The sequence below is a fragment of the Myotis lucifugus genome, unplaced genomic scaffold (genome assembly GCF_000147115.1).
Source record: "Myotis lucifugus unplaced genomic scaffold, Myoluc2.0 scaffold_538, whole genome shotgun sequence".
Lineage (NCBI taxonomy): Eukaryota > Metazoa > Chordata > Mammalia > Chiroptera > Vespertilionidae > Myotis > Myotis lucifugus.
In genome coordinates, this window is record NW_005871586.1 from 153,843 (window position 1) to 166,458 (window position 12,616).

At 43.4% G+C, this 12,616-nt stretch overlaps 1 protein-coding gene across 5 annotated transcripts in view; it reads left to right on the top strand.

The window, feature by feature from the left end:
• STX8 (syntaxin 8) overlaps window positions 1-12,616 on the top strand; it is a 226,082-nt gene that overhangs the window by 71,171 nt on the left and 142,295 nt on the right. Inside the window, exon 7 of one of the 5 annotated variants that reach the window (XM_014446423.2) lies at window positions 11,422-11,631. The exons of 3 other annotated variants lie outside the window; for them this stretch is intronic. In XM_014446423.2, the coding sequence (XP_014301909.1) occupies window positions 11,422-11,453 (32 nt within the window). In that variant the 3' untranslated portion in view covers window positions 11,454-11,631. Of the gene's footprint in view, window positions 1-882; window positions 1,578-11,421; window positions 11,632-12,616 lie in introns of those variants that run through there. One more of the 5 variants, XM_023745340.1, reaches the window with a different exon arrangement.

Below are 12,616 nucleotides of genomic sequence, written 5' to 3' on the forward strand. Positions count from 1 at the left end.
TTTTGTACTTAATTTATCTCCCACGGTTATTAATGAATATAATCCACTCTGGAAATAGGTGCCCACCCCCAACCCCATACTTTCAAGACCATTCTTGCTCAGCCTGTGCCTATTCATGTTTGAATATTTCTTCCATCTAATTTTCCCAGGTTTTTAAAAATATTTTTCTATGAACTTCGGGGCATGAGAAAGGGGTGAAAGAATATTGAATAGTATGGTGGCTAAGAACAAAGGCCCTGGGATTGGAGAGAGAGCCCCCTCCCCTCCTCCACCGCCCATTCTCTAGCTGTGTGAGCAGCAGCAGTGGACCTCACCTTCCCATGCTGCTTTTCTGCAGACCAGGGCGGGTAACACTGCCTGTGGGCTGTGAGGATTAGCCTCACTAGCATCGGGCTTACGCAGTGCTTAGCACAGCGACGGCCGCATGGAGCCCTGGCTGTCCCCCGTGCGTGGCAGCTCCGCCGTGCAGCGCTCCGTTACCGCAGAACGCGATTTAGCTTTTCATCCTCGGCGATGACAGGCGTGCTGCCTGAAGAAATGTTTGAACTCGCCTTTGTGAAAGTTCAGTTTCTCCAGGTGATCCCGCACACCTGTGATACGGCTGCTCTCAGGGCATAAATTTCTCCGCTGCACAAAGTTCCCTTTTCACCACGCACAATTCATTTCTGATATTAGTCACTGAACTTGGAACCTTCTGGTTTTGATTGGCTAGTCAGGGTTCACCGAGGCACATTCCTTCCTGAGCCCACTCCATACGTTCAGGAAAGGGAGCGCGAGGCCCAGGTCGTGATGTGGCCGCGGGGCCAGCAGACGCGGTCAGCTTCTCCAGCGGACAACTGGCCGGGTGATTCATATTTTAGCATCTTTGTTCTTTCTTTTCAGTTGTTTCACTACAGCCGTTTAAATCACTCTGAAAAGAACATGCCTGAGATTTCTCCAGTTTAAAAACAACAACCTGAAGTAATAACACTCTGCTTATTATTGAGGAAGTGTTTTTGGTGAGAAAGGAGAGGAAATTGCATGACTTCGGGGAGAAGAATAATTCTGAATCACTGCGTGGTGGAGAATATATTAAACCTAAGAGGCTCGAGGGCATGACCCACAGTGTGTGTCTAGGAGGCTGAGACGGGCACCAGAGGGCACCTGGGTTCTGCAGCTGGCCCCTGTCCCGGCTGCCACGTTCATTGGAACGTTCATTATGTGCCCACTCCTGACACTCTTCACTGAAGACACGTACTTGAACTTGCTCAGCACTTCAAGCCCTCCAGGAACCTTAGAAAAATTGTACTTGGTTTGATTTCATATTTAAAGGCCCTTCTTTGCTTCCTGTGCTGTTTTGTAAATCTAAAGGGAAAGTTGTCTCGATGTTCAGCTGTCCTTACTCAGCCTACTCGTGTCTAAGTCTGAGACCTGAGCTAAGGATTGTACCCAGCAGTAGACGTTTGCCTGTGTCATAAGTGTATTCCTAAAATAGTCACACGCACATCATAATTGAAAGATCGCAGTTGCAGATCACAATTTAAATCCCTTAGCATACCTTTTTATTTATAGGAATACCGTAGAAAATCTTTTTCTAAAACAACTGCTCTTTCTGATAATTGCCTCTTGCAGCTGCTAATTTTTAGGAATCAGATTTAAGAAACGTATAGAGCATATATGGTAACTGTCTGAAAACAGGATATTTTAGTTCTTTGATAAATAAAATATTGACTTTGAATTAGAGAGTTATTTTGATTTGGGGGAAGAACTTAATACTAAAAAAAAAGTCTCTTGCCCTAGCCGGTTTTTCTCAGTGGTTAGAGTGTCAGCTCATAGACTGAAGGGTCCCAGGTTCAATTCTGGTCAAAGGCACATACCTTGGTTGCGGGCTCAATCCCTGCCCTGGTTGGGGTGCATGCGGGAGGCAACCAGTCGATGTATCTCTCTCACATCGATGTTTCTCTCTCGGTCTCCTCCCCCTCCCTTTCACTCTCTCTAAAAATTAATGGAAAAAATATCCTCCGGTGAGGATTAACAAAAATATAAAAAGATATTTTAAAAAAAGTCTCTTGATGAAATAGATTCTAGTGATGCCTTTTATTATCAGAAATTCTGTTGTTGGGAAAAAATCCATAAAATTGGCAATGCATATTGGTTGCCTGCTCTGTTCCAGGAATTGTTCTTCCTGGTTTGTGTACAGTATTGTATTGGATACTTGCAGCAACCCTGTGGGTGGCGGTGCTATTCCCATTTTACAGATGAGGAAACTGACACTTAGAGAATTGAATACTTGCCTAAAACCACACAGTGGTGACGTGGTGGAAACCACTGAGGCTGCATACTGGCAGGCCAGTTAGGCACAGGGATGTGTTCTGGGGAGCAGTAGTCTACACATCCTCTGAGGCGTGTCACGTTGCACTGGGAATTGGGATTTCCGGCCTTCGGGGAACCACAGACTCGAAGTGAGGGCCTCTCGTCTGTTCCCTAGGCATGGGTGGGCTGCTCAGAGCCATGCTTACTTTTGATAACACTGTCTTAGTATCAAAGGGCCTTCTGTTGGTAGAGAACAATGGATTTCAACTCCACTCCCCTGTCCTTAATAACCAGAATCTCTATGTCTGCATCTGTATATGAAATGTTAAATACAGAAGTATCTATAACTAGAACAAATAGTAAAATGCACACTGAGCCTCAGCTTTCCTGGTAAAATTGGTTTAATACCTACCTCACAGAGTTGATGTGAGATTAAGCAAGATGACGTGTAAAACATCTAGCACAGTAGTGGACCTTTAGCAGCAAGTATTCTATAAATAGTAATTACATCCCCTTCGGGGAATTTGCTGCATTAGAGTGAATATGGTGGCTGACACTCCCGCAGCCAGCCCAAATTATTAGTCTAGGCCAGAGATGGCGAACCTATGACACCTCTGACACGCGAACTCATTTTTTTGGTTAACTTTTCTTTGTTAAATGGCATTTAAATATATAAAATAAATATCAAAAATATAAATCTTTGTTTTACTATGGTTGCAAATATCAAAAAATTTATATATGTGACACGGCACCAGAGTTAAGTTAGGGTTTTTCAAAATGCTGACACGCTGAGCTTAAAAGGTTCGCCATCACTGTTCTAGGCCAGTGGTCAGCAAACTGGCCCCTTGAGTGTGGCTCTTCCACAAAATACCACGTGCGGGTGCGCACGTACAGTGCGATTGAAACTTCATGGCCCATGCCACGGGGCCGAAGAGCCGCATGTGGCTCATGAGCCGTGGTTTGCCGACCACTGGTCTAGGCCAATTACAGTGAACCTATTCTCCTTGTCAAAGCTTGGATTGATAATGAGTAGGTGACCCATCTCAGTCAATTAAACAGGAAGGAGGATCTGTTCTAGGGCCTATGGCAATGGTTTCCTTTTCCTTCTATGAAAGAGAAGCAAGAAAGAGATGGCACACCCTTTTCTTCCTGTGGAAGGTTTGTCTGGATATGATGTGAAACTACTCTAATTACCATTTTATGACTCTTTTTTATTTTTTATTTTTTTTAAATTAAATCTTTATTGTTCAGATTATTACAGTTGTTCCTCTTTTTTCCCCTCATAGCTCCCCTCCACCTGGTTCCCACCCCCCCACCACTGTCCTCATCCATAGGTGTACAATTTTTGTCCAGTCTCTTCCCGCATCCCCCACACCCTGCCCTGCCCCCCCGAGAATAGTCAGTCCACTCCCTTTCTATGCCCCTGATTCTATTATATTCACCAGTTTATTCTGTTCATCAGATTATTTATTCACTTGATTTTTAGATTCACTTGTTGATAGATGTGTATTTGTTGTTCATAATTTGTATCTTTACCTTTTTTTCTTCTTCCTCTTAAAGGATACATTTCAGCATTTCATATAATACTGGTTTGGTGGTGATGAACTCCTTTAGCTTTTCCTTATCTGTGAAGCTCTTTATCTGACCTTCAATTCTGAATGATAGCTTTGCTGGATAAAGTAATCTTGGTTTTAGGTTCTTGGTATTCATCACTTTAAATATTTCTTGCCACTCCCTTCTGGCCTGCATCGTTTCTGTTAAGAAATCAGCTGACAGTCGTATGGGTACTCCCTTGTAGGTAACTGACTTTCTTTCTCTTGCTGCTTTTAAGATTCTCTCTTTGTCTTTTGCTCTTGGCATTTTAATTATGATGTGTCTTGGTGTGGTCCTCTTTGGATTCCTTTTGTTTGGGGTTCTCTGCGCTTCCTGGACTTGGAAGTCTATTTCTTTCACCAGGTAGGGGAAGTTTTCTGTCATTATTTCTTCAAATAGGTTTTCAATATCTTGCTCTCTCTCTTCTTCTGCACCCCCATAATTTGGATGTTGGTACGTTTGAAGTTGTCCCAGAGGCTCCTTACACTATCTTCACATTTTTGGATTCTTTTTTCTTTTTGTTTTTCCGGTTAGGTGTTTTTGCTTCTTCGTATTTCAAATCTTTGACTTGATTCTTGTGATCCTCTAGTCTGCTGTTGGAACTCTGTATAATATTCTTTATTTCAGTCAGTGTATGCCTAATTTCTAGTTGGTCCTTTTTCATAACCTCGAGGGTCTCACTAGATTTCTTGAGGGTCTCACTAAAGTTATCGGCGGTTTCACTAGACTTATTGAGGGTCTTACTAAATTTATCGGCCGTTTCTAGAAAATTCTTGAAAAACTTATAAGTGTGGTTTTGAACTCTATATCCGGCAGTTTGCTTTCCTCCATTTCTGTCATTTGTGACTTGTTTCTTTGTCTCCGCATTTTTTATGCTTTCATGTGTTGATAGGTGTCCTATAGGGCTCAGTGGCTCAGCCTCCCCAATTACCTGAGGCGGACACTCTTGGTGCACCCCTTTGTGGGCTTTGTGCACAGTCTTGTTGTAGTTAAGCCTTGATAGTTGTAGGTATCACTGGGAGGAATTGACCTCCAGGCCAATTGGCTGTGAGAATCAGCTGTGTCTGCAGTGGGAGAACTTCTGTGCTGGAGACACCCTTATGAGGCAAGACTTGCTTAAGTAGGGCTTTGGTGCTCACTGAGTCTGCCCCCTGAGTGTGTCCCTTATGGATCTTAGGAGTTGTAATCTGGACGGTCCCACTCTGACCACTGGGTACACTGGCTCTTGGATCTCTAAGGAGGTGCTAATTTAGCCTCTGCCTGAGGCTACCCAGCAGGAGCTATGGAGAGTTCTGCAGATTCCTCTTCTTTGTTTGGGGTTTGGAGGTGCCCAGATGAGGCCCAGCTGTGAAGCAATGCAAGCTGCTCTGGTGCCTTGGGCCTTCTTTTGGAAGTTCTGGGTCTCTCTGACCCAGCTGTAGTTTGTTAGGTAATTTTCAGATTGCAAAGGGCCAGGCCTTTAATATGCAAAAGCCTCTGCACACAGCTTGGATGGGGCAGGGTCTCAGGGGATCAACAGGGCAGAGCAAGCAGCTATGGCTGATCCTCAGTCCTGCCCTAAGAGGCCTCGCATCTCTGTCCCGTGGTAATCGCTGCAAGCACCTCTGAGAGAAAGCCGCCCTCGAGTTCCGCCGGATGCCAGACAGTCCAGTTTCTCCCTGTATGAGTCTGGGTCCCCAGAGACTCGCCTGGAACTGGAGTTCAGAGCAGTTGGGAGCTTGAGACTCCCTCCCGATTGGAAAAGACAACCGTGTCCTCAGTTGCCAGCCCTTTCCACGTGCACCTCCGTACCTCTGCACTTTACTTCCGCACCTCCTCTGAGTCTCAGTGTGCTTTCTCTTTCCTTCTAGTTGTAGAATTTCCACTCAGCCGGCCTTCCTGTGGTTCTGGATGATGTCCGTTTTTTCTTTTAGTTATATTTTTGAAGTTGTTGTGTGAGGCAGCAATTTCCGGTGTTTACCTATGCCGCCATCTTGGTTTCTCCCTTCATTTTATGACTCTTGAGAGGAACCAGTGCACACTGAGGCTGGGAGGGGGAGAGATTGTGGTAGGCCAAATGGCCCCAAATGACTTGTGTCCTCAGCCCTGAACCCGTGACAGTATTACTTTATACTGCAGAAGGGACTTTGCAGATGTGATTAAGGGTATGGGCCTTGAGATGGAGAGATCATTCTGGGTTATCCGGATGGGCTCAGTGTAATTACAAGGGTCCTTAAAAGTGGAAGAGGGAGGCAGGAGAGTCAGTGTCAGAGGGATGCAGTATGAGAAAGACTCAACCAGTCATTGCTGGCTTTGAAGCTGGAAGGGGCCATGAGCCAAGGAATGCAGGCAGCCTCTAGAACCTGGCAAAGGCAAGGAAACAGGCTCTTCCTTCCAGCCTACAGAAGTGAACACGGCTCTGTTGACACACTGACTTTAACCCAGTGAGACCCACGACAGACTTCCCATCTCCGGAATTGTAAGATGGTACCTTTGTGTTGTTCTAAGTCACTAAGTCTGTGGTAATTTGTTACAGCAGCAACAGGAAACTAATACAGAGATGAAAAGAACCTGGATACTTAATGACTTTGCTCAACTTCTGAATCAGTGGACCCTGGAGCTACCCCTGCTTTTTTCAGCCCATGTGACAAGTTTTTATGATGTTTGTTTAGTCTCGTTTGAGAATGATTTTCTGCTGCTTGCAGCCTAATCTGTCCTGATCGATAAAGATATGCTTCGCAGAGTGCCGTATATAAGGTAGACTCTAAAGGAGTTATTTCTTGAATTGTGAAAAAGTGTTGGAGAAAAGCCCCAGAATCCACACCTAAAGAATCAGGGCTGTTTTCTGATACTAAGTGTAATAACTTAACACACTTTAAAAAAATAAAATAAAAGACACAAAAATGTTTGGGAGGATGGATAGATGATTGAATACTGAGATGGCCTGGAACTTAAGCAGGTGCACTTTCAAATTGCCAGATTCATTTCCTATTGTGACCTCCGGGCATTCAAATTCTCCTTCCAAAATAACATTGCAGCAGACTCTGCGAGCAAGCCAAGGAGTGATTATCTGTGCAGATCCAGATGATTTCCTGATTTAGGGTCGCTCAGGCAGAGGCAGCGCGAAGGGGAGCAGAGACCCCTTCCATCTCCAGAGTGGGGGCAGCCCCGGGACTGGCTCTCACCAAATGTTGCTGACAACTAGGAAAGCGGTTATCATGGGACAGCTGCTCAATGGCCTCGGTGAACTCAGCGCAGGCTCAGCCCAGTTTAAGATCCCAGAGGCCAAAGGTCAAATGCTATTTCCTTTGGTTTCCAGACCTTTTCTCTACCACCTCTGGGTTTCAAATTAGTTTTTGTAATTTCTTCTCCACAGACCATCCTGATTCCCTCACCCACCTGTGCACTTGCTCAGCCTTATTGCCTCCTCCCCGTCCCCCCGCCCCCACCTTCACCAGCAAAGTCTTTTTCTAAAGTAGATGACGATCATGTCCAGGGAAGCCAGGACTTCTCTTGTCATGGCACCCGGCCTCTCTCTGCCCATCTAGTGAGGGCCTCCTCTACTGGTTGCATGCTTAATATACTTAACGTTCTTGGTCACGATGGTGCCTCCCGGGATCTGGCTTCTGTGTGAAGCACAGTTGTATTGTTAGGGTAGTGGGGGTAGGGTGTGTGCTGGGGATAGTAAATCAAATGCCTAAATCCAGATGGGGGATGAGCTGTACACCACAGAGGAGTTCAGTGTGGTTTTTCATATGAGAAATGGTCAGAACCTTAATTCAACTTATTGGTTGCAGACTTTCTCGTACAGTGTGTAAGTTATAAAGTTTTATAAATAAATTTGAGAGAGTCCTGGATGGAAGGCTGTGTGTGCATTGTTGCCCACTTTGTTGGTAATGAAATGTGCCATCTGCAAAGCACATTGGCTGTATTGCTGAGTCTCTGGATCCCGTCCATATTTGGGTTCTTTCTTCTCTATGCTTCCCTTCCTGACACCATAGTCAAAATCTTACCATTTGTTACTCAACTATTGTTTTAATTACTTACCACACTGTAATTTTTTCACTTGTGCTTTTTGCACACTAGCATGCCAAAATATTTCCCTTGCTATGCTTTCCCTAGTATCCCCCAAAGCCTTCACGACTATCTACTCTTGTAAAAATGCATTCCTGAATATAATGCCTTGTTTTTCCAAAGAGAAGGCCCTAGTCCCCTACCAGTTTCTCAACGTGGGAGAAATATATATATACTTTCAAGTCTATAGGTGAAATAATCAGTGGTCTACTTATGCTTTTCAATTTATTGTTTAATTATACATATTTTAAATGACTTGGAAAACATATATAGGAATACAGAAGTTTCCACTTTAATTTTATGAAATTATTTTATTCAGACTCCTCCTTTGCCTCTTTGACATCGTTGTGTTTGAAAACCGTGTTAGAGCAACATCCCACAGCCTGCCCTTCCCTCTTCGTCAGCTTCAATCCCTGCTTCCTTGTCGTCCCCGAGCCAGGGACAGAGGCTTCATAGGCGGGTTCAGAGAGTTGTAACAGTGAGCCCTGCCGGCAGAGCCAGAGACTCGTGGCACATTTTACTTATTAACTCACCAAACGGTAATTCAACATACATCCCTGTTACACTGTGCACAGAGAAATTGGAATGTGTTCACCTAGCGTTCTTCCTCCTCCAAGTAATTTACACTCCAGTGGCAAAGGCAGCGTTGTGAACAGAGAATTATGGTATTTCACAAGGAAGGTGAAGAATGGGAGCTATAAAGTGCTGTTTGAAGGCTCTGTCTGTGCCTGCGTGCCTACTAATTCAGATCTGAGCAAGTATATTCTTCACCCTGGACCATTAGGGTATAGTCAGTGTTAATAACCATCGTATTTTCTTCATGGAGTAAGCGTGTTTTTACTGGAGCTATGGCAGCTAAGCTGACTTACAGTTATCTTATTTGGTTTTCCTGGACTTTTACAGTGGGTCGGATGAACCTACACTATGAACCGGTATCAGTGAGTTTCAGGGCCTAGGAAATTAACCTTTCGGATCCCCACACCAATTTCTAGCCAAGTTGGTCTTAAAGAGGATGGCGGCCCAGCCCATCCTACTGAGATACTTGGCTATCTGAGAGTTCCCAGGTGGACGTCAGCATCGAAGTCATGGACAGCTGAAGGGGCGTGGAAGTTCGTTCATGGGGACGCTCTTCATGACTGACCTTGCAGCGCTGAACTTCCAGGTGCTTACGTATGTACGGGAGCCCTCGTTCTGCTGCTGCCTCCAGAGCCAGAAGTCACGGCCAGTGTGGCCATCTGCCCGGTGTTTATTCTTTGCATGCACTTCATCAGGCTGAGCGCCGACCCCCACAGCTGGGTACTCCCTACCTCTCTTCGGAGTCTCTCAGAGCGACAGTGCGCTTTACAGCACTGATTCCCTCTCCTAGGAAGCATTATAATTGCGTAACTAAGAACTAGTGTTTAGAAATGGGGACACATTTATAATAAGCTTCTAGTTGAACAAAGATTTTTTTTTTTAATTTGCTAAATTCCACTAAAGATTGAAGAGAATTTCTTTCCCTCTTACCCCACCTTTCTCCAGCATCAGTTTTCTTCCCCACAAGCACCCTTGTGTTTGAAAGAAGGGAAAATAGAGCTAATCGTTTCAGGTATTTCTAGGCAAGACAAAGGCTCCACCAAGAAGCATTGAGGTACTGGGAATGTCTGGGGTGAAAATAAATTAAGATACTTAGTATAAAGCATCAAAGAAGAAATCAGATTACATTATAGTTACTGCTGAGTAACTAGAATTTGAGTCTCATAACAGCCCCATCATAATGATGGTGAAATTGCTGTTGGGACATATCTTATAGTTTCTCATTATTATTTGACCCCAACAGAAGAAGTCATGTACCTTATATTAAGAAAGATTACAGTAAATGCCTCTACATTTTAAGCATAAATCAAGAGAACTTAATTGGATTAAGAAGAAAGCATATATCGGATACAACTTGAATTAAACCAAAAAAGGAAAAAAGAAGCAATTTATGAAACTCAGATTTTCTAAGCAGTGAAACTTTTGTTCAGTTTTCTAAGAATTTGGGGACTATGTGCAAACGTGTGTGAGTGTATATATGTACTAATATATGTGCATATTTAAATTGCACACTTGTTTCTTATGATTTGGGGGGAAACCAGCACCTTGAGTATTTTTTCATTCTCTCATAAATGCTCATTTTTCCTTAAAAGGAAAACTTAGAGAAGGGATTATTTATAAAATTACACAAATAATTTGGACATATGTGTAGTGGGAGCTAAATTATAACTCTTGAAATAGGAATTCTAGTTACTTTTACCTGCCACAGAGTATATAATATTTTAAGCTCTATGGGTCATTAGAAACCATGAACTCTATCAGGGGCCATATCTATGTCAGAGGCACCATTTCATTTAGAAAAATTATGAAAACCGTTGTATCCAAAGGGAATTAGTGCTTACTTTGGATGATGACATTAAACATTGAAATGATGCCTGGTGTAAATTCTCAAGCTGGGATTGTCTGTCTTTGTAGATAGCACACTTAGTAACAACGTGTGAGAGGAAAAGATGAGATGAGATGACATTGACTTGTGCGACCCTGTTTTTTCTCCGCAAGGAGATGGATTTAGGCAGAATCAGCTCAGACTTCTTTTTGAGTCATACTTTAAGAAGTGAATGGGATTATGGTGAGGGTTAGATCTGGGAGAAGTGAATGATTCAGAAGATAAATGCTGGAAGGAAGAAGTATAAACAAAGGAGAGAATTCTCAGATATGACCCATGCCAGAAGTTTTGAGGGATAAAGTCCATGTAGGCTCCATTACTGGAAGCTAAAGTGAGCAAGTGACAGAAGGCAGGCGGGCTGATGCCTTTTTGTATTCCCGGTGCTGAGCGTGGGACCTGGTACAGTCTGTGCTCTGCAAATGTTTGTTCTGTTGTCAGAGGGCAGGAGAAGGCGGTGCTGCACAGAGAGGAAGGCCACAAAGAGGCTTGTTTCAGGAAGTCATTGACTTCTGTTGGTGGGTAGAGCATGTATGTGCACCAAGACTTAGAAGGCCACCAGGGACTAAAACCAGTTCATGTGGCGCGCTGCTGCACGAGCACAGAGAAGATGTTGATTTGAAGCTGATTAAGCGGTCTTACCTGGCCAGGTCATCATGCTGGAGTGGAAAAATTAATCAGATTTTTAAAAAGCAAAAAAATCATCAATTTATGTGATAGCTAGATAAAACTGTGCCTTTGAACATTGGTAAAAATCAGTGGAAAATTTGAAGGAATGTCCGTCATTACAGTAGTACTATCCTTTGTTACCTTTGTGTGTGTGTGTGTGTGTTAGGTTTATTTAGATAAAATTTATGTCTAGTAAATTTTTTCCTTTTGTTAACAGTTCTGAGTTTTAATAAACAGGGACAATTATGATACAGAACAGGTCTATCACCCCCAAAATTTCTCATTCCCCTATGCAGTCACCTCCTCCTCCCGTCCCCAGCTTCTGGGCATCACTGATTTGTTTTTTGTCCCTACAGTTTTGCCTTTTCCAAAATGGGATAAAATGTAATCATGGAGTGTGTAGCTTTTGTACCTGACCACTTTCACCAAGAAGAAATGCACTTGAGACTCGTTCATAGTGTTGTGTGTATCAGTAGTTCGTTTCTTTTATTGCTAAAGAATATTCCATTGGATCTCAGCACAACAATTCATTTATTCACTCACCAGATGAAGTTTCCAGCTCTTGACAATGTTGAATAAAGCTGCTACGAACATTTATGTTTAAATTTTTTGTGAACAGATGTTTTTATTTCTCTTGGGTAAATCTGTAGGAGCAGGATTGCTGATTTATGTGGTAAGTATCTGTTTAGTTTTCTAAGAAACTGACAAATTGTTGTCCAAAGTGTCTGTACCGTTTGCATTCCCACCAGTAGTGTATGACACTTTCAGTTGCACCTCATTCTTGTCAGCTCTTGGTATTGTCATTAAAAAAAATTTAGCCATTTTTAATATCTCTTTAAAAATTGGTTCCTTTAGTACATTTTATAGTGTACAGAGCTTACCTGTAGCCCTCAAAAGCATAATTTCTCTCTGAATAGTGAAAATTTTGTATTAAGGTCATTTAAAAAAGTAATTGGAGTCGATTCTCATTATTTGTAGTACTTATGTTCTATAAAGTCACCATGAATGCTGAATTCGTGAATACTAAGCCCCTGCTCCCAGGGGAATACAGGGTTAGTCAGGTTCCCACAAGCCTTTGGCCACAATGTTTTCATAACTGACCAATATGTGGCCTTGTTTTAAGTGTGTTTCTGTTTGAAGACACATCATTTTATAAGTTTTGCTGATCCATTAACACTGAGCTCATGGTCAACAGCCTGCACATAGCTTCACTAATACACACATTTGTGCCGTAAGGCACATCACAGCCCGTACTCATGGGTCATCCTATCTAATAATAGACAAACAGGGTAATTGACCGTACCTTCGCTACGCCTCCCATTGGCTAATCAGCGCAATATGCAAATTAACCGCCATCTTTATTGGCGGTTAATTTGCATATGTAGGCTCTAAGCGGCGGATCAAAGACTGAAGGTGAGCCAGAGCCGCGAAGACAGAAGGCAGCTCCGGCCAGGGCCGCGAAGATGGAGGACGGAAGGTGGCTCTGGCCGGAGCGAAGGCCTGGGTCCCGGGTGCCGGGTGCTGGAGGAAAACCGGTGCTGGCAACCAGGA